We start from the raw sequence: 27,075 nt of genomic DNA, 5'->3' as shown, positions 1-27,075 counted from the left end.
TATCTTTGACACTGGCTTTTCTCTAAGCTGGGCTCCTTCAGTGAAGGACAAGTTGTGTAAGAGCCCAAAGTGCTGCCAGGCACTCTAGGAACATCAGGAGACATTCTCCAGAAGGTGGCTGAGGATATCTATTGCAGAATACCACCCAACAGGCCAAATTACACTGACACATTAGTTATCAGCAAAACAAAGAAATATTTGAGAAAACAACACTTTAATATAAAATCTAACTTAAAACACCATTGTATAATTTATCAAGGAGGGATATCCCTCCCACATACATGCCATCAGTTTGGAGCATATTAGTTAGTCTGCAGGGTTGGCCATATTGCCTCCACTTTAGAGAAATTGAAGTAGGCTCAGAGAAGCACAGTCATTGGTTCATAGGCCCCCAGTTTGCTTTAGCTTTCCCAAGTTAATTTTTCTTATTGTTGTTAATAAATTACCATTGCTAAAGTTTACCTGATCCCAATTGATTTCTAACTGCATATAATGTGGTTGTCTACCTTAAGTTCTCAGAGTCATGACTTCCTCACTGTGATGGACTGAGTCCCCTTAGAGTATGAGCTGGACTAGACCCTCTTTCCTTTAAGTTGCTTTGGCCAGATATGTCAAAATAGTCATGAAAAAAAAGTAACAAACTGGCTCCATCTTTAGGAAATTGCGCAGGCTTGGCAGGTTCTGGGCGGAAGATCCATCTTTTCTGTGATGTTTGAATCAGGAACCACATTGTTCTGCTTCATGGGACTGGCTGCTGTTTCATCTCCCAGGGAGCTGGTAGACCTTCTCTCTAATTGCTGGCTGAAGATGTGGGGCTGCAGGCCCGGCATTTTAACTCTTTGTGCAGCAGTCAAGGCTGAGACTGAAGGGCATTCTTCCCTCTGAGACTACTTTACTGAACTTCCCAGTGACCAGGTATGCCAACCTCTGAACCTAAGCCATATGTCCTCTCAATATTGATCAGAGGTCAAGTATGGTATCTTTTCATAAAATCTCCCACCTTGGTGCCAAGTACAGTCTAGTTTTCTCAGTGATGAATCTTTTCACTTTACAAAATATTGAGACACTCATTTTTGGGAACTGTTAGCTCCTCATGGATTGACTTCAGCTAAATTAGTCACTGTGCCAGATGCTGGGGCTATAGTTCAGAAAAGCTGTCTCTAACTGTGTGTTCCAGTTTAACCCAGGGGAGATGTGGAAAGTAGATGGTTAACTATGCCCCAGGAATCTGTCACACACAGGACAAGAATTGAACAGAACACCTGGCTGTGGGGGAGGGGCTGGTACATTCCACATCCACTGAGCACATTGTAATGAAAACCAGACAGGTGACAGATAGGGGAAAAAGAAAAAAAAAATGGGAACATAAGAAACTCCCTGTCTACCCCATCTCACACTCTAGAAAATAGTGCAAGAAACTAAATTCCACTCTAGCATTTCTTATGTATATCTATATTACATACACAAAATACCTTATGTTTGTATGTTTTGTGTTATCTAAAACCAGAGGTGTCTATACATCAGTCATCTCAAGCAGGCATACACAGGCCTGATGCAAATGAAAATGAGCCTAGAGAATAGGGAGTTTGTATTCTGGCAAGTTGTCACAGAGAAGGGGACTGCTGGTGGCAGATTGGAAAGAGAACAAGAGGGTGAGAGGATTCTCTGACTATAGAGTTGTTTCAAGAAGCATGGCTAGTATGTAGAAAGATTGTGCCCCAGACAGCTTGTGAGGTAGTCCGGTTGATAGAGTGCTTGTGTTGAATGCACAACAGAGCCCTGTGCTCTGTCTCCATACTGAAAAAAGGAATTTAGGATCCACACAAAGTCAAAATGAGAGATGGAGGCTCATTCTCCAGAGCCACAGGGCTTACTTTGGTTTCTCCCTGTTTTGATGAGTCAGCTCTCATGAGAAGCCTCTGCTTGTCTGCCTCAGACACCAGCTGGTCTCGGAACCTACGGTTAGGATACATCTCCACAACTTAAATATCAGCATGTGGGCTCTTTGGTTCACAGCTATATCTTCTATTTCTACTAGTGAATGAATGGAAGACAAGGAAGCCCATGGGGTATAGATATATTTGGAAGAGTCAATGGCAAAACATTCCCACATACATATAGGTGCCTTAATGGGAGACTAGGAACTGGGTTCTGTGCCTGGTATTCAGTAGTCATCCAGTGAATGAATATATAGAATTTAAAATCTGAAGTTTAGGGTATATATGAAATAAATAGCAAGGGATATTATTCATACAAAGTGTTTGTATGTGCACAAGTGTGTGTGTGTGGTGCATGTGGGAACCAGAGGTTGATACTAGGAGTCTCCTCAGTCACCATCTACCTAATTTTGGGGGACAGGGTTTCTCAGTGAGCCTAGAGTTTGCTGATTTGGCAAGACTGGCTGGCCAGCAAACTAGGGATCCCTTGTCTTCACTTCTCAGAGCTAGGATTACAGAGACAGGCTGCTGTATTGCTGATCCAAATTCAGCTACTCAGTCTTGTGTAGCAAAGCACTTTACTTACTAAACCATTGCCCCACCCCACCCCTTTTCTTTTTGTTGGAATGTTTGGAGATCCCAGAATAGAGTTGGAGAAGGCTGAGGACTAACTGGTTTCAGCTCTTACATTGGGGGCCTCAGACAAATTGCTCCTCCTTCCTTCCCAGGGCCACAGTTTTCCCATCCAAACAATGGGGACACGGAGATAATTATAAACTGTCCCCTTCTAGCTAGAGTAAGCTCAGATATTCCTCTCTTGCCTCATACATGCTCCCAGCAAACAGTTTGTTTGGGTGGTTTTTGAGGTTTGGGGGGGTTGGGATGTGAAAACCTTTGATGATATCCCTGGAGCTCTTGGTTTCTAATGCCTTCTGGTTCCCTCTTTTCAACTCTCTGAAGTCTGACCTTCTAATGAGTGATGTGCGTTATCAGCCCACTGTGGTTGAAAGGCTGCCTGGTATTTAGAATTGCCCAATGTTACAGAGTCAGAGCTGGCTTGCATAATTAGCTTGGGCCTCATTAATGTCTGCCTCTTTGGGTGTTTTGCATTCTTGGTGTTTCTCATTCTGCGTTCCAATTCAGTCTGTCTGGGTGAACACTAGTGTTCCGTTCTCACTGTTTGGTGGAGACAGGCTCTAGTTTGAGCTCAGAAGAGCCCTGCCATCCACATGATTTCAACATGCCCTGGGCTAATGCTCTGCTTTCTAAATGGAATTAGCAGATTTCCATGGAAGGTCTGAGTACTTCAAGCCCCTCAAGCAGGTTAGCCACACACCTCTGGTTTGTGTGCTAGCCAGAACACAGAATGAGAAGGGCTAACAATTTAATTACTGCACAGACTGATGATTAAGCCATCAATTAAAACTTATAAGCTGACAGCAGAATCTGGCCTCAGGAGCAGGGGGATAAATTACTCTCTTTTCCTGACTCCATTCTTTCCTGCCCTGCTCTGAGTCCCAGCAAGCCTGGTTCTGTGGGCAGCATCAACCCAGTTTTCTTGCCTTCTGGCCTCTGCATGGCCCAGCTAAAGATTGGAAGGTAGAATGAGGAAAGAGTGGTATCATCTCTCCCCAGTGCTCACCTTTTGGCATCAGGCTGTGTCCTGTTCTAAGTCATTCGGCACTGCATAAAATAGACTAGCTGTGATGTGACTTCATTTTAAATTAGCTTTTATATTTAATTACTCTGAACACAAAACTCATTTGTATTACACAAATATGTTATATAACTAGCATGGAGGTCATTTCCTACAGTAGGCTTTGTAATTTTGTGCACTAAACAAACATTTTAATGGGAACACAGAGGCAGAATGTACCATAGTGGGCACATAAGCAACACTATCTGTACACACTGCCCATAAGGCACACACTGATAGATAACTTATTCCTAAAAGTATATTTATCCTATAAATATATCTAAAAATATAAATATAAAGGAAATTTGAACCATTTTACTCATGGTCCCAATATGACCATATGACCATATGAGCACATGGGCCTGTTAAAATCATGTCAAGAAAACCAGGTCCATGAACTTCTCAGATACACCAGATTGAGAAATGGGTACAACTTCCTAAAAGGACCTCATAAAGTGGAGGACTCCTGGGCTGTGGAGATAGCTGAGTGAGTAAGGTGCTTGTTTGATTCCCAAAACCAACATACAATAGCTGGGCATGGTGGCATGTATTTACAATCTCAGTACTGGGAAGGCAGGGACAGAAGGATCTCTGGGGCTCTCTGGTTAGACTGTTCAGCCAAATTTACAAGTTTATTAAGAGACCTTGTCTCCACCAGAGTCAAGCTATCCTATCGCAGCAGGGCCTGAATATTCTAACATAGCTGAAGCACACACACACAAAAAGACCCTAAAACCAACTATGATAAGCATCCTTAAAGAAGAAATTAATAAATTCCTTAAAGAAAGCCAGGAAAATACAAACAAACAATTGGAGGAAAGGAATAAATCTCTTAAAGGAGGCTAGGAAAACACATACATGCACGTATGTGAGCACAAACACTCCCCCAAAACAAAACAAAACCCAAAACAAACAAATACAAACAACAGGAGGAAATGAATAAAGACTTTAATGAAATCCAAGAAAAAAACAAATAGTTGAAAGAAATGAGTAAAATTGTACAAGACCAAATAGAAGCAATAAAGAAAACACAAACTGAGGGAATTCTGGAAATGAAAAATTTAAGAATTTGAAGAGGAACACATAGAGGCAGGCTTCACCTACAGAATGCAAGAGAGAATCTCAGGCAGTGAAGATACAATAGAAGAAATGGATACATTGTTCAAAGAAAATGTTAAATCTAAAAAATTCCTGACATAAACCTCCAGGAAACCTGGGACACTGAAATGCAAACCTAACAATAATAGGAAATCGGGAAAGCGAAGAATCCCATTTCAAAGTCACAGAAAATATTTTCAACAAAATCATAGAAGAAAAATGTCCTTACCTAAAGAAGGCGATGCCTATAATTGTAGAAGCATACAGAACACCAAACAGATAGCACCAGAAAAGAAAGTCCCCTTGCCAGATAATAATCAAGACACTAAACATACAGAACAAAGAAACATTAAAAGCTACAAGGGAAAAAGGCCAAGACCTAATATATAAAGGCAGACCTATTAGAATTACACCTAACATCTCAGCGGAAAGATTGGAAGCCAGAAGGTCCTGAGCAGATGTCCTGCAGACTCTAAAATACCAGAGATACCAGCCTAGATTATTTTTTCTTTTTCTTCTTCTTCTTCTTAATTACACTTTATTCATTTTGTATCCCCCCATAAGCCCCTCCCTCCTCCCCTCCCGATCCCACCCTTCCTCCACTTTCTGCATGCATGCCCCTCCCCAAGTCCACTGATAGGGGAGGTCTTCCTCTCCTTTCTGATCTTAGACTATCAGTTCTCATCAGAAGTGGCTGCATTGTCATCTTCTGTGGCCTGGTAAGGCTGCTCCCCGCTCGGGGGGGGGGGTGATCAAAGAGCAGGCCAATCAGATTATGTCAGAGGCAGTCCCTCTTTCCATTACTATGTAACCCACTTGGACACTGAACTGCCGTGGGCTATATCTGTGCAGGGGTTCTAGGTTATCTCCATGAATAGTCCTTGTTTGGAGTATGAGTCTCTGGGAAGTTCCCTGTGTTCAAATTTTCTTGTTCTGTTGCTCTCCTTGTGGAGTTCCTGTCCTCTCCAGCTCTTGCTATTTCCCACTTTTTACATAAAATTCCATTCACTCTGCCCAACAGTTGGCCATCAGGCTCAGCATCTGCTTTGATAGTCTGCAGGGCAGAGGCTTTAAGAGGCCTTCTGTGGCAGGTTCCTAGGTTGTTTCCTGTTTTCTTCTTCTTCTGATGTCCATCCTTTTTGCCTTTCAGGATGGGGATTGAGCATTTTTTTTTTTTTTTTTTTTTTTTTTTTTTTTGCTTAGTTTGTTTAGATGTACCGATTTTAGTGGGTTTATCCTATGTTGTATGTCTATATGAGTGAGTAAATACCGTGTGTGTCTTTTTGCTTCTGGGACAACTCACTGAGGATGATCCTTTCCAGGTCCCACCATTTACCTGCAAATTTCATGATTTCCTTATTTTTCATTGCTGAGTAATACTCCATTGTATAGATGTACCACAACTTCTGCATCCATTCTTCAGTTGAGGGGCAACTGGGCTGTTTCCAGCTTCTGGCTATTACAAATAAAGCTGCTACAAACATGGTTGAGCAAATGTCCTTTTTGTGTACTTGAGCCTCTTTTGGATATATGCCCAGTAGTGGTATGGCTGGATTTTGAGGAAGCGCTATTCCTAGTTGTCTGAGAAAGCGCCAGATTGATTTCCAGAGTGGTTGTACAAGTTTACATTCCCACCAGAAGTGGAGGAGGGTTCCCCTTTCTCCACAACCTCTCCAGCATGTGTTGTCACTTGAGTTTTTGATCTTGGCCATTATCATGGGTGTAAGGTGAAATCTCAGGGTTGTTTTGATTTGCATTTCCCTAATGGCTAATGAGGGTGAGCATTTCTTTAAATGCTTCTCTGCCACTCGATATTCCTCTACAGAGAGTTCTCTGTTTAGCTCTGTTCCCCACTTTTTAAGTAGATTACTTGGTTTGCTGCTTTTCAGCTTCTTTAGTTCTTTATATATACTGGATATGAGTCCTCTGTCAGATAAAGGGTTGGTGAAGATTCTTTCCCAATCTGTAGGCAGTTGTTTTGTTTTGATGACAGTGTCCTTTGCTTTACAGAAGCTTTTCAGTTTCATGAGGTCCCATTTATTGATTGTTACTCTTAGAGCCTGTGCTGTTGGTGTTCTGTTCAGGAAGTTTTCTCTTGTACCAATGAGTTCTAGGATATTCCTCACTTTTTTTTCTAGCCGATTTAATGTGTCTGGTTTTATGTTAAGGTCTTTGATCCAATTGGACTTCAGTTTTGTGCAGGGTGTTAAGTATGGATCTATTTTCATTTTTCTACATGTAGACATCCAGTTGGAACAGCACCATTTGTTGAAGATGCTATCTTTTTTCCACTGTATGGTTTTGGCATCTTTCTCAAAAATTAGGTGTCCATAAGTGAGTGGGTTTATTTCTGGGTCATTTGTTCAGTTCCATTGATCCACCGTTCTGTTTCTATGCCAGTACCATGCAGTTTTTATAACTGTTGCTCTATAATACAGCTTGAGATCAAGGATGGAGATACCTCCAGAAGATCTTTCATTGTAGAGGATTGTTTTAGCAATTCTGGGTTTCTTGTATTCCATACGAAGTTGAGAATTTTTCTTTCCAGGTCTGTAAAGTATTGTGTTGGCAATTTGATGGCAATTGCATTAAATCTGTAGATTGCTTTTGGTAAGATGGACATTTTTACTATATTAATCCTGCCAAGCCATGAGCATGGGAGATATTTCCATCTTCTCATATCTTCTTCTATTTCTTTCTTCAGAGACTGGAAATTTTTTTCATACAAGTCTTTGACTTGCTTGGTTAGGGTTACACCAAGGTACTTTATGTCCTTTGTGGCTATTGTGAAGGGTGTTGTTTCCCTAATTTCTTTCTCAGCCCTTTTGTCTTTGGATACAGGAGGGCTACTGATTTTTTTGAGTTAATTTGTATCCAGCCACTGGGCTAAAGGTGTTTATCAGCTGTAGGAGTTCCCTGGTAGAGTTTTTGGGGTCACTCACGTATACTATCATATCATCTGCAAATCGTGATAATTTGACTTCTTCCTTTCTAGTCTGTATCCCCTTGATCTCCTTCAACTGTCTTATTGCTCTAGCAAGGACTTCTAGCACTATGTTGAAAAAATATGGAAAGAATGGGCAGCCTTGTCTTGTCCCTGATTTCAGTGGGATTGTTTTAAGTTTCTCTCTGTTCAGTTTGATGTTGGCTATAGGCTTGCTGTATATTGCCTTTACTATGTTTAGATATGTGCCTTGTATCCCTGATCTCTCCAAGACTTTTATTTCATTCAGTGCTGTAAGCATTTCCTTTCTAAAGGCCATAAACTGTTTGGCTGCATCTTCCTCTATTTCTTTACGGATGGCAATATTCTGTTTGAGTTTATCTTCCTCTATGTCTTTACATATCTTATTTGTTCCCTCTGTTATCATCTTCATGAGCATAGTTGTTAGTTCATCTTCTTGGATTTCTGTTATGCTGGGGTGTCCAGGCCTACTTGCCCCTGGGTAACTGAGTTCTGGAGATGCCATATTGCTCTGTCTTTTGTTGCTTGAGCTTTTACGCTGGCCTCTACCCATTATGCTATCTTAGGTGTTTGGGGTTATTTTCTGGTGGTTCCTGGGGATCCTATGGTGGAGAGAATCCCCTTGGCAGAAAGCTGGTTTTTCCTGAAGGAAGTCTTCTCAGCTTTTTGGGTATAGTCCCTGGATGGCTGGTGTTTTTTCAAGAGTTGCTGCTGCTCACCTCAGGCATAGAGACCTGAGTGGTAACTGTGGTCTTTGTTAGTCGAGAGGGTTCTCCTCTCACCCAGGGAAGTCCTGAAGACAGGTGCCCTGTTTCTGGGTTTCTTGCTGTAAATTTAATGATCAGCTGCTGTGACCCAGTTGGACATCTGGTGTGCAGCAACTGTTTGTGCCTGTGTCTGGAGCACAGCTGAGTGATGGCGGCTTAGCCCCGCCGGTCTGTGAGACTTTTTCCAGGGAAGGATTGGGTGATTTAAGTCAGTACAGTTTCCTTCCTTCCTTGTGGATTCTCTGGAGACAGGTACTCTCAGTCTCTTTTATGCCCTGGGGCTCACCGCTCCGTCTCAGCCAGCTAGCTGGCGCGCAGAAACTGCCTGTGTCTGCCTTTCCGGCCTTTGGGAGCCTGGGCATCTGCCTAAACTGGGTAATTTTCCCGAGACCTTTTCGGTGTGGGGGTGTCAGCTGAGTGCTTTGAGATCAGACCAGCCGTTTCCCTCCCTGTGTGTTTGCACGGGACAGTGAAAATGCAGTCTCTGGTGTCCTGGGGCCCACAGTTCTATCTGAGGCAGCCAATTGGGTGCGTAGGCAGGGCTCTGTGCTGGAGCCTGGGTTCCTGGCTCTGGCTCCGGGCTGGCTCCTGGGGCACCCTCGGAACCCGAGTCTTTTCCAGGGGATGTCTGGGTGACCTAAGGTCGGTCCCAATCTTTTTCTGCACCGTTGGGTTATCTCTCGACTGAAAATTCCAGTCTCTGATAGTGTGGTGCGCAGGTTCAATCTGGGACCGTGACCAGAGACACTGGCTTGTGGCTCTGGGCTGGGGCTAGCGGCCAAGTGTCTGGCAGAACTAGGATCTCTTCCGCGGTTTGGCTGGGTGAGTTAAAAGCCGATTGAATCCCCCACCGTGGAGTAACCTCTCATCTGGGAAACAGAATCGCCTGTGTTTTATTGCCACGAGTTCTGATTGCTGGTCATTGTGCCGATCCTGCTGTGCTGCTGCTCAGAATGAGAGTCCTCCCAGCGCCGCCATCCTGCCCCACCCCTCTAGCCTAGATTACTATAACCAGCAAAACTTTCAATCACCATAGATGGGGAAAATAAGATATTTCATGATAAACTCAAATTTAAAGAATATCTATCTATAAATCTGAATGAAAAATAAGTAAAAGAACATGACTATTCCTAGATATGGTAGAGGAGAATGTTCATTATAGATATCTGCGATTTGTAGCCAAAGACAGGGCACATCCTGGGAGAGCCCACAGTGGATATGACCAAACTGAAAGTTGTGCCATGTGAGGAAGGGGGGGGGGAAGAGAGGAGAGAACAGGAAAACCAGGTGTTAGCAGCCAGGAGGCCCAAAGGTACAAAAAGGGCTAACCAAAATAGTTGGATTATATAGGGAAGAGCAGAGAATTCAGAGTAGGGGGTGGTGTATGGCAACTAGGAGGTAACAGGTAGGGACTGAGAGGTGCCAGGAGAATCTGGAGGCCAGTGTTAAGCAGGCACCTAAGTTCAGGGCTGAAACTTAACATTCCAGCCTTTGTTGATAATAAATAAATTATATCGGGTGACACAATGTTCTCCATGACTACTTCCTGCTGATACTGGGGCATCATCGTTTGAGGGGAGCAGGAGAGCTGAAATGCTGGTCTTGGAAGAGCAGCCTATTTTGCTGTCTGGCTCTGCAGGATCACCTGGAGCTAGGGAGTGCAGGCAGCAGTGGAAGCAGTTTGTGAGTCTGGACTGCCTGGGGTTAGCTGCTTTGAAATCGACCTGGATTCAGATTTTGAAGGAACATCTGAAGGTGGTACTGGAGCAGTCTCTAGTTGATTTGAAATTTCTGGGACAGATAGATTAGAAGGTAAAGTTAAGAGATTTAGGGGGATATTTTTATCTTGGGTATACATTTGCAACTAAGGTCCATCATCTTGGCAGTTGGAAGAGGGGAGTTCCAAGAACAGGGAGACAGGGAGATTGATCACACCTTCAGGAACAGGCAGTAGGTAGGGAGTACTAGGTTGTTGATTGACAGGAGTACTTATCCATTTGACCTGTGAGAGGTAGATCTAAATCAATTCCCCGAAGCTTACAAGAATTTGTTTTTAAGTTTATAAAAAGAGATAAAAGTTTTAGATATGTTAGTATTACCACTGTTTGTAATCTGTACTGAAACCCACATTGTAGAAAAGGCAGTAGACTCACACCTTTGAGTCACAGTAAAAAGCTTGGCGACCCCAGAATAATTAACACTCTTTACAAAGGGCTGGATATATAGATTAAACAGATTTTTTTTTTAGCACAATGAGAAGCAATTTTTAAGTCTATACTTAGAAGGCAACAAAAGAAAATTTAAAATCTTGAGTTGTGACTATAATAATAGAAGTCAGTGGTATCAAATGAATAAGTAAAAGAAAAAAGGAAACATGAGTCAGTCAATATCATCAGATATTTGAGAAGGATAAATTATAGCTGGAAGTATAACCTAAATGGTCCATGTATCAATTAAAATGACAGAATTATCACCATTACGTAAGATGGGTTAGCTTAGGCTCCAGTGGTTTTCATAGGTTTGATGGGGAAAGGGTTGATCTTTGGCTGTCATTTAGAACAGCATTTATCTTCACTTGTCATACAGAGCAGCATGGTCTTTGCTGTTAGGCCCGGGTCTTAGAGACTTTTCCTATAGAGGAACTTGAGAAAGTTGACCTTATTTTGACTAGGCAAATATAGCAGTCAAAATGCCCAGTTTCTGCAAAGCCCTGACAGCAGGTGAGGCATGGAGCTGTTTTTCCTAGTGGTTAGGGTTACCACAATCCAGGTGAAGTCATCATGCCCCATTTGTCTTCTTTGGAGATCATAAGGGTACTGAGAGGAGAGTGTAGTTCTGTCTACTATGGGAAACTTTTCCATTATTTTTTTTCCCCCTGAGACAGGGTTTCTCTGTATAGCCCTGGTTGTCCTGGACTTGCTTTGTAGACCATGCTGGCCTAGAATTCATACAGATCTGCCTGCCTCTGCTTCCACAAGTGCTGGGATTGCAGGCATGTGGCACCATGCCCCACCCATTAAACATTTTAAATGTACAGCAAATCTCTGAAGAGTTTTAGGACCATCTATCTATTAAGTGTACATGATTTTAGGCTTAACCTTGAAAACAAATACAGGTGGCTAAATAAAGCTTGTCATTAAACAGTTTACAAGATAATAGCTTACAAGATAATAGATACATGATTTTATCCCTGTTAAGTTTGAGCGTTAAAATTCTCAGTTAAAGATTTAATAAAATGATTTTTAAACATCAAAATAGAACAGCACAGTTTTTTGTATGACTAGTTCATTCAAATAGCTAAAGCTTAACAAAGTGAGCAAATGCAAAGATGCTAGACATATATTACTGTGAACCTGAGTAGACACTTGGAATTTATAAGCATTGATTATTAAATATAGCTTATTTATCAAACATGTTAATTACCTAAATTTTCTAGAAGCTTGATATTGAACAGTTAGCAAAGGCACAAGTAATTAGACACATATCTTAAATCGGCTTTTATTAAATTGAGTAGACCTTTATAACCTTAAATTTTATATTTTTATATGAGCTGAATCACATATATAGGATAGTGCAGCAAATTAAGATCACCTATATATAGATTTTAATTATAAGTCTTTGGCTAAAGTTTAAAATTTTTGTTACAGATTTTATAGGTTTTAAACCATACCCAATGAGTTTACAAATCCTGACACAGAGTTTACAGCACAGTCTTAGATTTTTTTTTGACAGCAGAGAAACCATAGAGATAAAGGATTTAAGAGTATAAAGTTGTAGAACCTTAGATATAAGAAGAGACTTTGGGATCATTTGTTTGTGGCAGAAGTTGTTACAATCTGCAAGAATTTGGAAGTCAAAGTACACCGAATTTTAGCCATTGATTGGCACTGAAGCCAAGCTGTAGTAATAAAATTCGAGTCCATGGAGGAAGAGAAAGGGAACACTGAAAACTGGTGTAGTCATCTTAATATATAACAAAATAGACTTAAAATCAACACCAATAAAAAGAGATGAGGAAGATTACCATATACTCATCAAAGAAAAAAAAATACAGCGAGAGGATATTTTAATTCTTAATATCTATGCCCCAATCACAAGGGCACCCAAGTTAGTAAAAGAAACACTAATAAAACTTAAATCACACATCAACCCTCACACATGGTCAGTGGAAGCCTTCAATACTCTACTTTCATCAACTGACAGGTCACCCCAGAAAAAACTAAACAATGGAGCTAACAGACATTATAAACCAAATGGACCTAAAAGATATTTACAGAGCATTTCACCTGAAAATGCGAAAGAATCTACCTTCTTCTCTGCACCTCATGGGACTTTTTCCAAAGTTGGCCACATACTCTGACATATATCAAGTCTCACCAAATAGAAGTAAACTGAAGTAACTTCTTACATCATATCAGACTATTATGGATTTAAACTGGATATCAATAACAATAGAAACAACAAAAAATTTACAAACTCATGGAAACTGAACAGCTCTCTACTGAATGAAAAATGGGTCAAGACAGAAATAAAGACAGCAATTAAAGACATCCTAGAACTCATTGAAAATGAATATGTAATCAAAGATGGCTGGATTTTTCAGATATAATTTATTGCTTAAAGACCAATGTGAGGGGAACAGGGACTATTTCTAACAGGAACTCAATGACTGGCTCTTTGGTCTCCCCACCCCCAAAGGGAGGAGCAGTCCTGTTAGGCCACAGAGGAGGGCTTTGCAGCCAGTCCTGAAGATACCTGATAAAACAGGATCAGATGAATGGGGAGGAGGTCCCCCCATCAGTGGACTTGGAAAGGGGCACGGTGGAGATGAGGGAGGGAGGGAGGGAGGGACTGGGAGGGAATGAGGGATTGGGACACGGCTGGGATACAGAGTTAATAAAATGTAATTGATAAAATAAAAAAATAAAAGAAAAAAAAAAGAAAATGAATATACAACATACCCACAATTGAAAGTGATGCTAAGAGGAAAATTCATGCCATTAAGTGCCTACATGAAAAACAAACAAAAGAAAAAGATAAAACAAAACAAAACTTGGAGAGACTTCATAGTAGCAACTTAACAGCACATCTGAAAGCTCTAGAACAAGAAGAAGTAATCATGCCCAAGAAGAGTAGATAGCAAGAATTAACTGAAGACTGCAATCAGTAAAAAAGCAACAAAAAGAACAATACAAATAATCAATGAAGCAAAGAGTTGGTTCTTTCAACAAGATAGACAAAACCTTATCCAAACTAACTTAAAAAGACACAGAGTGACTATCCAGAGTAACAAAATTAAAGATGAAAAGGTGGAAATAACAAGGCACTGAGGAAATCCAAGTAATTATAACAGGATACTTTAAAAACCTGTGCTCCACCAAATTGAAAGATCTAAAAGAAATGAATAATTTTCTCAAGAGGTGCCACTTCTTGAAGTTAAATCAAGATCAGAAAAACAATTAAAACAGACCCATAATCCTTAGTGAAATAGACGCAATCATTAAATTCTCCCAAACTAAAAAACAAAACAACAACAAAAAAACCCCAGGGACAGGTGATTTTAGCACAAAATTCTACCAGACTTTCAAAGAAGAGTTAATGCCAGTACTCCCCAAATTATTCCACAAAATAGAAACAGAAGGAACATTGACCAATTCGTTTTATGATGCCACAGTTTCCCTGCTACACAAACCACATAAAGACTCAACAAAGAAAGAAAATTATAGACCAATGTCCCTTATGAACACCGATGGAAAAATACTCAATAATACTTGCAAATCAAATTCAAGAACAGTCAAAAAGATCATCTACCATGACCATGTAGGCTTCTTCTCAGAAATGCAAGGATGACTTAATATATGAAAATCAGTAAATGTAACCCACTATATAAACAAACTGAACAATCATCTCATTTGATGCAGAAAAGGTCTTTGACAAAATCCAACACCCCTTCATGATAAAAGTCCTGGAATGATTAGGAATACAAGAAACATATCTCAAGATAATAAAGGCAATTAGCTATAAAGCCTATAGCTGACATCAAATCAAATGGAGAGAAAAATTCCACTAAAATCAGGAATAGGGCAAGACTGTCTACTCTCTCTATATCTATTCAATATAGTAGTGGAAGTATTAGCTACATCAATAAAACAACTGAAGGAGATCAAGGGGATACAAATTGGAAAGGAAGAAGTCACAGCATCATTATTTGCAAACAATATGATAGTTTACAATAAGTGACCCTAAAAATTGCACCAGAAACTACTACAGCTGATAAACACTTTCAGCAAATTAGCTGGATAGAAGATTAACTAAATATCAAAAAAAATCACACATACACATACACATACACACATTGGAATAAAAGAACTGTGTTTCTCTCAGCTGACTATCAAGATAATCAGCACTAGTTGGCAAATTGCTACCAATGAAACTACCAGGGTTTGTGTGTGTGAATTTGTTGTAAGTTCATAATTAGGATATTTACATCGCCATTTATATCTGGCATAGCATACTCATGATACCACCCTCCATCAGTGTGGTGGCTTTGGAGAGGGTTCTGCAACCACAGCCTCAGCAACTATATCTACTAGACTAAAGCTTTGTGTCTTTCACACCAAGTGCTCTGGAGCCAGACAATTTTGCATTTCAGATGTTTTTGGATTTTAGAATATTTACACATATGTATTGCATATTTACATATCTTGGAAATGGGACTTAAGTCTAAACCAAAACTTCATTTGTATTCCATGTATACATTATATAGCCTGGGGGTACTGTACTATGATAGTTTTTCATAATTTTGTTAATTATTAATTTTTTATTAATTACACTTTATTCACTTTATATCCCCCCCATAAACCCCTCCCTCCCCCTTCTTCACACATGTCCCTCCCCAAGTCCACTGATAGGGGAGGTCCTCCTCTCCTTTCTTCTGATCTTAGCCTATCAGATCTCATCAGGGGTGGCTGCATTGTCATCTTCTGTGGCCTGGTAAGGCTGCTCCCCCCTCAGGGGGTAGGTGATCAAAGACCAGGCCAATCAGTTTATGTCAGAGGCAGATCCTCTTCCCATTACTATGGAACCCACTTGGACCCTGAACTGCTATGGGCTACATCTGTGCAGGGGTTCTAGATTATCTCCATGCATGGTCCTTGGTTGGAGTACGAGTCTCTGGAAAGACCTCTGTGTTCAAATTTTCTGGTTCTGTTGCTCTCCTTGTGGAGTTCCTGTCCTCTCCAGATCTTACTATTTCCCTCTTCTTTCATAAGATTCCATGCACTCTGCCCAACAGTTGGCCATAAGTCTCAGCATTTTGATAGTCTATGTTAAAGGGCAGAGCCTTTAACACACATTCATGCTGTGGAAGTTTCCACTGATGACATCATAAAAGTACTCTAAAAGTTTTGAATTTGGTGAATTTTAGGGTTAGTACTCTACCTGTAATAGCATTTACCCTCTTTGTTCCTTCAGCTCCACACATTCCTCTGCAAATGAACTTTCATTAAAGTCCTTGAATTTAAATAAGCCAAGAAGGAGTGAATTCTGTCCCTTGCCTCATACAATTCCTGATGTAATTTCTAGCTTCAGAAATTATGTCCAGAGCATAGTGAGTCCTTAACAAGTACTTGTGGAATAAATAAATAAACAAACAAACAAACTTTGCACGTATACTATTTGTGTTTACAAATAAAGCACACAAGCTGTATTAGTGCTTTTAAACGTTGAGAAGTGGAGGCTTAGAAGTACAGGCCTGACCTCTGGCTAAGAACAGCACTTTATTAAACTCTTATGAGCTTTGTTCCTGTTCAGCCCCTCCCTACAGAAAGTTTGCTTGAATTTGGATCTGATTTTGGCCCTAAAAGTCACATGCTAATAGCTTGGTTGGATGCTTTATTCTATTGGGAGGTGATAGAATCTTTAGAGGGTGTGGCCTAGTGGAAGAAAGAAAGGTCAATGGGGGTGTGCCATGAAAGGGCATTAGGATTCTAGTTCCTTCTTCTTGTTTCGCTTGTTTCACAAGCACCCTGATGTGACAATGCCTTCTGAGTCATATGTCAGCAAAGATTTACTGGCTACCACCATCCCCAAAACAACTGGGTTTAGCAATAACAGACTGAAACATCTGGAATCTCCAGCCAATAACCTTACCTCCTTTTTAAGGAATCTTGTCACAGTGACAGAGAGCTGACTAATCCAGATCTCAGATTCTTACTGCCTTCTGTATAGAAATCTGGGGTCTAACCTTGCAGGTATGGGAGAAGTGGGAATAGATGCTATGAGGCAGGCAGAGGGAACTGCAAGGAGTTAAAGATGCCTGGGGCTTCATCTGGCATTGCATCAGAGGCCTGGTTCAGATTCAGGTACTGCCAGGCTCTAGAAATCTGATGTGAGGCAAGCAATTCTAGGCCTCCAAGTGTTACTACGACTTAGTTTCTTCCTCTGTAAAATGGGCTATGGTAATAATTACCAACATTTAGTTAAAGCTTACCTTGGTCTAGACATAGCTGAGGAATTAGCACACACCATCTTGTGTATCTTTCACTGAACTCTCTGAGCAGTTGTTAGAATAAAGCGTTTCAGAGAACGTGCTACCCATGGTCACATAATGTCTTCATCTAATATAAAGAGGGATATGTACCCAGGCAGGCTGCTCCAGAGGCTGGGCACTCACTGACAACACCCCTGGTCCCCTGCTTTCTTTGGGCTATCTTATGGGGTTGTGGACATAGATAAGATCACATTTACATGAAGAACTTGGCACAAGGGTCTACCAGTAAGTGGTAATGACCTTTTCCCTGTACCCTGCTTCTAAGTCAGACTCTTGGATTCTTTCCATGTTTTCCTTCCATATGTTTGCTGAACTGTCCTCTTATGTACCATTCATAGTGGGCAACTTAACACCTCTTTAATAATTCTGTGCAATACTTTTATTAAAGAAGGCCAATCAGGGCAGAGATGCCACACACAGGCTCTGGAGTCAGACTGGCTGAGCTCCACCTCTAGGCTGGCTGGACACCTGGATTCTGTTACACAACTCGTTGGTTTTTTTCAAACTTCTTATCTATAAAACTGGGATCTAACAGCGCATACCTTATGGGATTGTTAAAAGGATAAAATGAGTTAATATATGTTAAGTGCTTGAAACAGCGCCTAGCACGTAGGAAATGCAATAAAAGTGTTTTTTAAATAAATAAAAATTCATGAATTTTGTATGTGCTATTCAAGCTGGCTTAAACTAAAGGGGATTGTTCTTGGCTCAAGAATGAGGAGGAGTGTGGACCCAGTCCTAAGCAACATCACCGGGTCACTGTCCCTCTCAGCTGTTATTTCCTTTGCTTTGGCTCCAGTTTTGTCAGGCCATTCACTCAGTGAGATAGAGAACCACCACAACCTCTAGGCATCCACCCTATAGCTCAGCAGCTTTTGACATCTACCCTAGCAGTTCAGTGTCCCCTGCAGAACTCATGTGCCTGTGCCTGTTAACCAAGAGCTATAGAGAAAGTCCTGTTGTGTTACTTTGAGTCTTAACATAACAGTCCAATACACTAGGGCTGGTCATGTGTTGTTAACTGCACACACTAACCAGAAAATGAGACACAGAGGGGTCATTGTGGTGGAAAATCATCCAGATGCTGTTTCTCAGAACAGAAGAGATAACTGATGGAGTAGACTAGCAGTGGTTTACTCTGTCACCATCCTGTTCTGTTGGAATATGAGAACCTCATATTCTCCAGGGAAATAGAAGCAGTAGAAAGCAGCAAGCACGTGTTTCAAAGCCTAGTGCACGTGACCATGGGAAGTCCCACAATATGCCATCTGTGAGCTGAAGAGCTAGTGATGGGATTCAGTGTGAGTGTAGAGTCCTGAGAAGTAGGGGAGCCAATGATGTCAATTTCAGGCCAATGCCTGAGAATGGAGAGATCATTGGTATAAGTCTAAGAGTGTGAAACCTTGACAGCTGCCAAGTTTTGACAAAGGAAAGAACTTGGATGTTTTAGGTACAGAAGACAGCCTCAGCTTTGCCTTTTGTGCTCTGATGAATGGGATGGTGCTTGCCCATATTAGTGAGTTGTTTTTTTTTTTTTAACTTTACTCTGTCAGGTAAGTAAGATCCCTGCTGACACACCCAGAGATGATGCTTAGCACTGTCTGGTTTTAGGTCCTGCTCACATGTATAATGAACTATTTTGTCCCAGTGCAAAATGCCTATTGGCATTTCCAATAGGACACCTAAAGAAAGTATCTCTGAAAGAAGATACTAAAGTATCTCTGAAAGAAGTCTAGAGAATGGCTCAACATTCCAACTTGGGAGAGCACAGATAGGGCTTGTCACGGTCCCACATATATAAGGAATGTTTTTTTCTTTATGCTTTTTACCTGTAGGTCACATTATAAACCAAGCTGTGGCTTCCTTGTGAGTCAGTACTTTCTAGAAAGTCTGAATATCAAGCCTGTATCAAGCTTGCTAGACTGAGCTGCTTGAAGGAGACTCTGAGTACCTTTTTCGGCTCACAGGCTTATGTAATTGAATGCTTGGTCCCTAGATGATGGTGATGTTTTAGGAAGGTTCTGGAGCTTTAAGTCTAATAGTTCTGTCCAATCGGTGGGTGATATATGAATAAGGAGAGCTATGGATGTCGTCCAACATAAAATTATAAACATACTTAAAGCATTGTCCTAGTTGATAATTTTGTTTGCTTGCCTTTGTTTTTGTGAACTTGACACAAGCATGAATTATCTGAGAAGAGGGAACTGTTAGATTTTAAACAGGGAAAAAAGGCTATGTTGCCCAGGAGGAGTACAGCTGGGTCTTGTGGTAGAACTATCACTACGTTTCTGAGATAGCACAAAATTCACTTCCAGAGTGGTTGTACAAGTTTGCACTCTCACAAGCAATGGAGGAATGTTCCCTTTGCTCCACATCCTCACCAGCATGTGCTATCACTTGAGTTTTTTATCTCAGCCATTCTGACAGGTGTAAGATAGACTCTCAGTGTTGTTTTGATTTACATTTTCCTGATTACTAAGGACACTGAACATTTATTTAAGTGTTTGTCAACCATTTGAGATTCCTCTATTGAGAATTTTCTGTTTAGCTCTGTACCCTGTTTTTTAACTGGTTTGTTGGTGTTTAGCTTTTTGGGTTCTTTGTATTTTGGATATGAGCCCTCTGTTGGATGTTGGGTTGATGAAGATCTTTTCCCTATTCTATAGGTTGCCATTTTGTCCTATGTTGGTATAATGTGTTTGTTTAATGTATAAACCTTACCCTTGTTCATTCAAATGCTGATTTCTCCCCCCTAACCCCCAACTCTCTGGTTTCAATCCGGATATTGCATTGTGATACTCATTCTAAGCATCCTGTCTCAACTCTTGTGTAAACAGGACAAAATAAAGCAACTAGACACAATGTTGAGCAGGGAGGAGCCAGAGGACAGGAAAGAGGGGAGGAGCCAGAAGGCAGGAGATGAGTGGGAGGAGAAGGGGCAAGAGGTGAGCTAGGAGAGCAGAGCTGGAGGAGAGATCTTGGAGGATGTGGAGCATGAACCAGACCTAAGATTTCACAAAAAGCAAATATAATGTAGGAAATCTAAATGTTAGGAAACTGAGGGCTTGGAGGTCTAGGAGGGAGTAAATATTGCCCAGCATTGTGTTCTAGGTTAACTAAAAACCAGTCTCTGTGTGGTGATTTGGTTATACAGCTGTTTAAGATTAACAGCAAGCTTTACTAGAAGATAATTCAATAATAAATACCAATAGTCACTTTCAACAGTCCTATTAACAGTGTCATTTGACTTGCAGAAGTTTTTCAGTTTTATGAAATTCCATTTATTAATTGTTGATCTTAGAGCCTTCAGGGCTCTAGAAGGTGCTGGACAATCACTCTTCCACTTTACTGCCTCCCTTCCCCCTCCCTTCCTGTGGAGCTTTAGGGGGCCTGGAAGTCTTGGTACTTTTGCTTCTCCTACCACCTTCTGATTTTACATACCACACCTGGCCCTCAGCTAGCATTTTTATTAACCTGGTAGTTTTGATATATTTCCCCCCTAGTTTTCAAATGCTCTGCATTATATTTATGTTAATCTTTTGAATAAAATTTTTAAAGTTACCCTGAAAAGTTGTTTTGTTTAATTAGAATATTTAGATCATTGATATTTAATGAAATTATATATATATTTATATATAACATATATATAACAAATATATTTGAGGGTACTTTGTAGAGGTTGCAGTTTTCACAAGTAACCATGGCAGGATATTTCCTCGGAATTCACATTTTCTGTAAGTGTGATCTCTTATCAGTGTTACTGGGGAGTAGGGTCAGGTTTCAGTGTTCTTTGGCTCCACCACCCACAAGGTCTAGGGAACCTCTGGGTAAAGAAGAAGCAAAGACAGGGCTTCAGGGACAGGAATATGGCGAACAGGTTTGTCCAGGACCATGCACATCAGCAGAGTGAATGCATGAGACAGTGGGAGGAGTAAGAGAGCGACTCTACCTGCTTGCACAAAGACACTTTATAAGAACCATTACTACTCTACAAGTAGCTGGATTATTATTATCACCATCTGAAAACAACAGTCACTTGCATAAGTCCTCTTCTTTTCTTTTCACTTCTCCTCAAAGCCTATTCTTCTCTGTGATCATTTTCCTTGGCCTAAAGAATTGATAGTAAGGAGCTGCTCTTTTTAAATGTTTTTATTTGTTCATTGTTCAGTTCATGTAACCTGTTTTCCAGAGTAGGGGGCAGAATTAAAGGTTGGTAACTAATTTTCTTCATTGCTCTAAAGGCATACTCACCATGGCTCTTTGAAAGCTGTCACTCTGTTATTACAATAAAATAAATTTACCTTCCCAACTCTGCCTATTTTCATGAAGTGTTTCTTTATCTTCTAAAGTTGCATGGACATGTCTGAGTGTAGAATTCTTTTTTCTATATGCTGCTTAAACTGTGTTGAGATTCTGACTGGCATATTATGTTGGAAGAATCATTCATTGCACTCCTGCCTCTACTCCATTCTTTTATTCTTTCAGTTCTCTTTTGACCCTAATATTAAATGAACAGTCTAGTCTATCTTGAGACCCAGCCCACTCTTTCGGATTTCTAATGTTCTCCATTCTCTCTCTCTCCCTCAGGACACTTCATTTAATTTCTATGTGTGCTTTTCCAACTGTGTCTAATGTGCTGTTAAACACAATACATGCAATTATTTTGGCTATTATACTTTTCCATTTCTAAAAGTTCTAATTTTAATACTATTTATTTAAATTTTTATTGTATAATATGTTTTGGTCTTATTTTTCCCTTCCCACAACACCTTCCAGATTCCCCATTCCCAGCCATCTAACTCTGTACTCTTCTTTTCTCTTAAAAGGCAAGACAAAACAAAGCCACCACCACCATCACAACAAAAGCACACATAAAAACGACACATACCATCACCACCACCAATAACAACAAATCAAATCAAACCAGAAAAGCAATAAAAACCACGGAGTCCATTTTGTGTTGGTTAACTATTTCTTAGCATGCAGCCTGACCTGTGGTGTGCTTGATATTACCCAGTGTCACTCCACTAAAGTAAACAGACTTTTCCTCTCCCAACAGCTATCAGTTGCAAATATCTTCTTGCTTAGGGGAGGGACTTTATGCCCACTTCCCCTTCTCTGTTTTAAGGCCAGCTCCATGAGATGGAATCCATATGTTATACCCAGTTCGCGAGCCCCCAAAAGATCCCCAGGAATCGACTCCGTTGTAAAACACATAAGGGTCTTTTTATTGAAAATTACAAGCTGCAGCTTGGGCTACACAGCCCCACCGCCGAAGCGGTGGGAGCTGAGCGCGCCACCCTAGGTTAGTTGGGTGATTTATAGATTCTGGTCCCTCCCAGCATGCCCAAGGCAGGGGCAATTCCTGCCTGGCAAGCATCTATTGGTCAAAATGCTATATTTTGAATTGATTGGCTATAGGAAGGTCCCCAGACCATAATGACCTGGTGTCCCTCCCTAGGGGGATGGGCCAGTTTCCTAGCAACTGTTATCTCTAGTAGGTGGGGAAAGAATGCAGTAAGGCAGTCCTTCCCCTCAGGGCATCAACAGACTTCTCCACCCACATAGTTTAGCCCTTAATAATAGCTGCTAATTTTTAATCTTTTTGGTCTCTCATTTCCCCCTTTCCCATGATCATTTGAAGACCCAATCTTGGGTCTTCCAGATATGACCCCTTGTATCTTATAGATTTATTTTTTTGTAATGGGATCTGGGGTCCCTTCAGGGTGGATATAGGGGTAGTAAGCCAAGGAGACCTATTATAGGGTCTCTAGGCTTTTAGCCCAGTTGCTGTTATACCCAGTGCGCGAGCCCCCAAAAGATCTCCAGGAATCGACTCCGTTGCAAAACACAAGAGGGTCTTTTTATTGAAATTACAAGCTGCAGCTTGGGCTACACAGCCCCACCGCTTCGCGCCGGGCCCAGGTTAGTTGGGTGATATATAGATTCTGGTTCCTCCCAGCATGCCCAAGGCAGGGGCGATTCCTGCCTGGCAAGCATCTATTGGTCAAAATGCTACATTTTGAATTGATTGGCTATAGGAAGGTCCCCAGACCATGACCTGGTGTCCCTCCCTAGGGGGATGGGCCAGTTTCCTAGCAACTGTTATCTCTAGTAGGTGGGGAAAGAATGCAGTAAGGCGGTCCTTCCCCTCAGGGCATCAACAGATTTTTCAGCCCTTAATAATAGCTGCTAATTTTCAATCTTTTTGGTCTCTCACATACCCTGACATTTTCAATGAGGCCAAGAACCTGAAACCATATTGATCATGGTAAAATCTACTACAATCATTCTGCTAAATGAACATTGCAATAAAACGACTCCTAATTGTTATACTCTTAGATCAATGCATCATTGTACCCTCATCAGAGAAGCTTCTTCTTGCAGTAGATGGTAATTAATACAGAGACTCGCATTTGGATAACATGCGGAGTGAGGGACTTTGACACCCTCAGCCCTAAGTGAGATGTATGACATCCCTTCCCTCAAGGACTAGAGATCTACGTGGAAGAAGAGGCTGAAAGATTGTAAGAGCCAGAGTGGGTGAACAACTCCAAGGGAACAGCATGTTTCCAGAAACAACAGGGCTGCTTGACCTATTTTTTCCAGCTTCGCCCCACATTCCAAAGATTCTGCTGACTCCTATAAATGTACCACCAACTAGGAACCAAGTGTTCAACTAAATGAGCCCTATGGGGACATTTCACATTCAAATGAACAATTCCATTGTTCCATTATTCTCTCCCTGGTAACACCCATTGTCATGTCAACTCTCTGAAGGTGGCTAAGCATTACAATTATTGGAAATTAGTTTTTAGTGGTGGCCCAAATGATCTGGCCTCCTGTTATTGGAAACAGGGAGCCACACAATGTCTTCCCTGCAGTAAGAAAGCACATTGTAAATGATTGTATTAGCCTATCTCTCAGAATCCCCAAACTCTGCCCCATTGCTTGTCTGTCTTTACCTGCAGAAGCTGTTTTTAGCTTGCAGAATTCCCATTCCCTCTCCCTAGCCCAGGAATACCCACAACCCACCATTGGACAAGATGCTAAGCATGTGCTTACCTTCCCTCCAGACCATCTGGTTTTCCTACCTGTCCAAATCTGAGCTTCATCCCTTGCCCATTTAGACCTCCACACATTGGGCTGAGAACTTCTTTCTTAGAGCCTAATCACATAGGTTTGCATTTATATGATTATCTCTCCTGCAGATGCACACTTGTAATTTCTGACTTCCAAAGAATTCTCTCATTTCCTCTCCAGTTCAGCACACATCCTACACAGATTTTTAGAAAATCTGATAATCAGGGCTTTTAGTTCTGCTACGGTTAGAGGGGATTCTCTGAATGTTTAGTCTGCTGTGCTACTGGGATGGGTTCTGTTCCTTCTGCTAAAACTTTATAGTGTGGATAGGCTGCTCTCACATGCATGGATTTATGGAAACTTTGGCAGCCTCTGGCTGCAGTATTGCTCTTTCCACATTTCCTCATTCCACAGAGCAAAAGGAACCAAACACAGCCAGAATAGAGTCACAGATGGACAAAAAGAACTCATGCCTTCACAGAGGAAAACAATGCAGCCAGTCCTGTTGAGACTTGATAAGCTAGGGTCAGAGGAAAGGGACATCCCCTTCAGTAGACTTGGGGAGGGGCATGGGAGGAGATGAGGAAGGGAGGGTGGGGTTGGGAGGGAGTGAGGGAGGGGGCTACAATTGGGATACAAAGTGAATAAACTGCAATTTATAAAAATATCAATAAATTTTTTTAAAAAGTAGAGAAAAAAAAAAAAAAGAACCCATGCCTTTTGCCCCAAGCCCAAGCCTTATTCCTGGACATCACATTTTTTTTTTTTTTTTCTCATTCCCATGTATTTGTGTCATTAATCATTTCTCTTACAGGGGCAACTGGGACTCCATGGAAATCATTTGGCATGGGGATGTGCACATGACATCTGAAATTTGCCACAGGTGAGTGTGGAGGTTTCTCTGTGAGGTTTCCCATATACACTTCTCAGATATCTTTTGGATCTCAGGTCTGCTTACCGCACAATTTTGGTGCCATTTCTCACAACTTGCATGTCCACCATACAGCCTCCGGTGACATAAGCTGCCAGGTTTAGCTCAGAAAACTCAGCCTGGAGAAGAAAGCAAAACAACAAAAATGGAGGCCTCAAACATCACCAGTGTAGACACTTACTGTATATGTCTATGTATTATCCAGTGCATATCCAGGCCTTATCTCGAACTTAGAAATGGAATTTTTATTTCCCTTTTCCAAAGGAAGCTGAAGTGTGGAGAGGCAGGTGACATGCTCAGGATGACATGATGAAAGCATCATACTGGAACCCATGAGTCTGATTCGAGGACCTGTTATCATGACAATGGCTCTTCTGTCTGTCACTAGAAGATGCCAAATGTTATCAGGCCAATTTCCCCAGAGCTGTGAGCCTTGCGCTGTGCAGTTTGTCAGCCTTATGCCTCTGATTATATGGCTCTGGTAACAGAACACTCCTCAAATTATCTGCTCAATATCCCTTGTTCCATACATGTAGCTACAGTGTCTGTGTTCCTTTGGTCACAGTTGATGCAAATGAGAGAATGATACTGTCTGAGAAGTTAAAACAAGACATGCAGTTTGTTTCTAGGGGGTTGTTTCTGTTGTTCTCTTTTTGTTTTTTGACACAGGGTTGTATAAAATGAACGACGGCTGACCTCAAACTCACTACACAGCAGAAGATGACTCTGATCTTCTGATCCTCCTATCTCCATCTCCTAAGTCCAGAAATTGGAGAAACTGCATTGTACTACAATGGTTTTATTTAGTGCTGGGGATAAAACCCAGGGCTTTGTGCATGCTAAGAAAGCAATCTACAACTGAACTACATCCCGAGCCCATAGGTGGTTTATATCTTTAATATACAAGCTTGGGGGTGTTTGGGGTCATATTTATTGCTAGCTGCATTAGGAAAGTTTGGAAAACCAGAATGGAGAAGGCTGAAGAACAAGAGAATGAAGCAGAGGAGAAGGAGGAGGAAAGAGGTATCAAGCCACTAAGAGAGGGAGAGAAGGACAGAAGCAAGAGATGAAGAACCCTCCTGATCCTGTCTTTGGATTTTGGTGTGTACCTTTGTGCTTGCTCATCTGTTTAAGGCATTGCTGAAATTCTATTGCTTTCAATCAGAGTTCCGTGGAATAACACATATCCCTGGTCACACTGTATGCTCCTTGGAGATAGAGACATGTTATAACTACCTATCTCAGAGAATGCTGTCATCACTATCAACTACTCGGTGGCTTAAATGGCAAGAACCTATACTCTGTCATTCTAGGCTAAAATTTTAAAATCAAGATGCAGGTAGGGTTAGTTTCTTTTGATGGCTTGTAAGGGTTGAATCTACTCTAGAACCCCTTTCTTGGCTTGAAGAGTACAATTTTTTTCCCTGAGTCTCTTCCTATCATCTTTTCAATGTTTGTCCTTATTTCCAAAGTCCCTGTTTTTATAAAGACATCAATTGTATACCTAAATTCTCACTCTAATGACTGCTTTTTCTTGATGACCTCTTTAAAGGTTCTCTCTCCAAGATTACATTATGAGGTACTGTGAGCTGGATTTCAAACTGATTTTTAAAAGAATATAACTGTGTTTATCTAGTCTTCAAAAATGTAATATATGGGGCTGCAGATTGTATTAAGGGAAACCAAGAACACTTATGTCTCTTGCTTTAGTTTATAACCTCATTATGTTGTGGCAAGGTGAAAAGAAAAGATCATTGCTAATGAGCCCGCGTTCGTAAACTGTGGTAATGACATAGCTATTATGTCTGATGCCTCCAAATTCAGCTCCAGATTGCTCAAAATACTTAATTGACAGCATCACAAAGAATTTTAAAAAGCTGGTGCATATTTATGGCAGAGAAAGAAGTTAAAAAGAAGTTGCAAAACAGGAGGGCTTGTTACTTAGATATGTGGAGAAAAGAAATGAAATGGGAAGGGTGCAGACCCAGGCATTGTCTTGCTGTCAAAAAGGAAAAAGAAATTCCTGGATAGGAGATATATTCCGGCT

General features: G+C 41.0%; 2 protein-coding genes across 8 annotated transcripts in view; one reads left to right on the top strand and one right to left on the bottom strand.

Moving 5' to 3' along the window:
* Timp3 (TIMP metallopeptidase inhibitor 3) overlaps positions 1-25,713 on the top strand; it is a 118,415-nt gene extending 92,702 nt beyond the window's left edge. The window contains exon 3 of the mRNA XM_060377810.1: positions 24,912-25,713. Coding sequence (XP_060233793.1) covers positions 24,912-24,968 — 57 coding nt within the window. The 3' untranslated portion in view covers positions 24,969-25,713. The remainder of the gene's footprint in view (positions 1-24,911) is intronic.
* The window catches only part of Syn3 (synapsin III), a 496,250-nt gene that overhangs the window by 363,373 nt on the left and 105,802 nt on the right, over positions 1-27,075 (bottom strand). For all 7 annotated transcript variants that reach the window (XM_060377798.1, XM_060377800.1, XM_060377801.1 and 4 more), the window contains exon 4: positions 25,056-25,147. In XM_060377798.1, coding sequence (XP_060233781.1) covers positions 25,056-25,147 — 92 coding nt within the window. The remainder of the gene's footprint in view (positions 1-25,055; positions 25,148-27,075) is intronic.

The sequence above is a fragment of the Meriones unguiculatus genome, chromosome 2 (assembly GCF_030254825.1).
Source record: "Meriones unguiculatus strain TT.TT164.6M chromosome 2, Bangor_MerUng_6.1, whole genome shotgun sequence".
NCBI classification, from domain to species: domain Eukaryota; kingdom Metazoa; phylum Chordata; class Mammalia; order Rodentia; family Muridae; genus Meriones; species Meriones unguiculatus.
The sequence above is the reverse complement of the archived record's forward strand: the minus strand, read 5'-3'. Positions and strand labels throughout refer to the sequence as shown.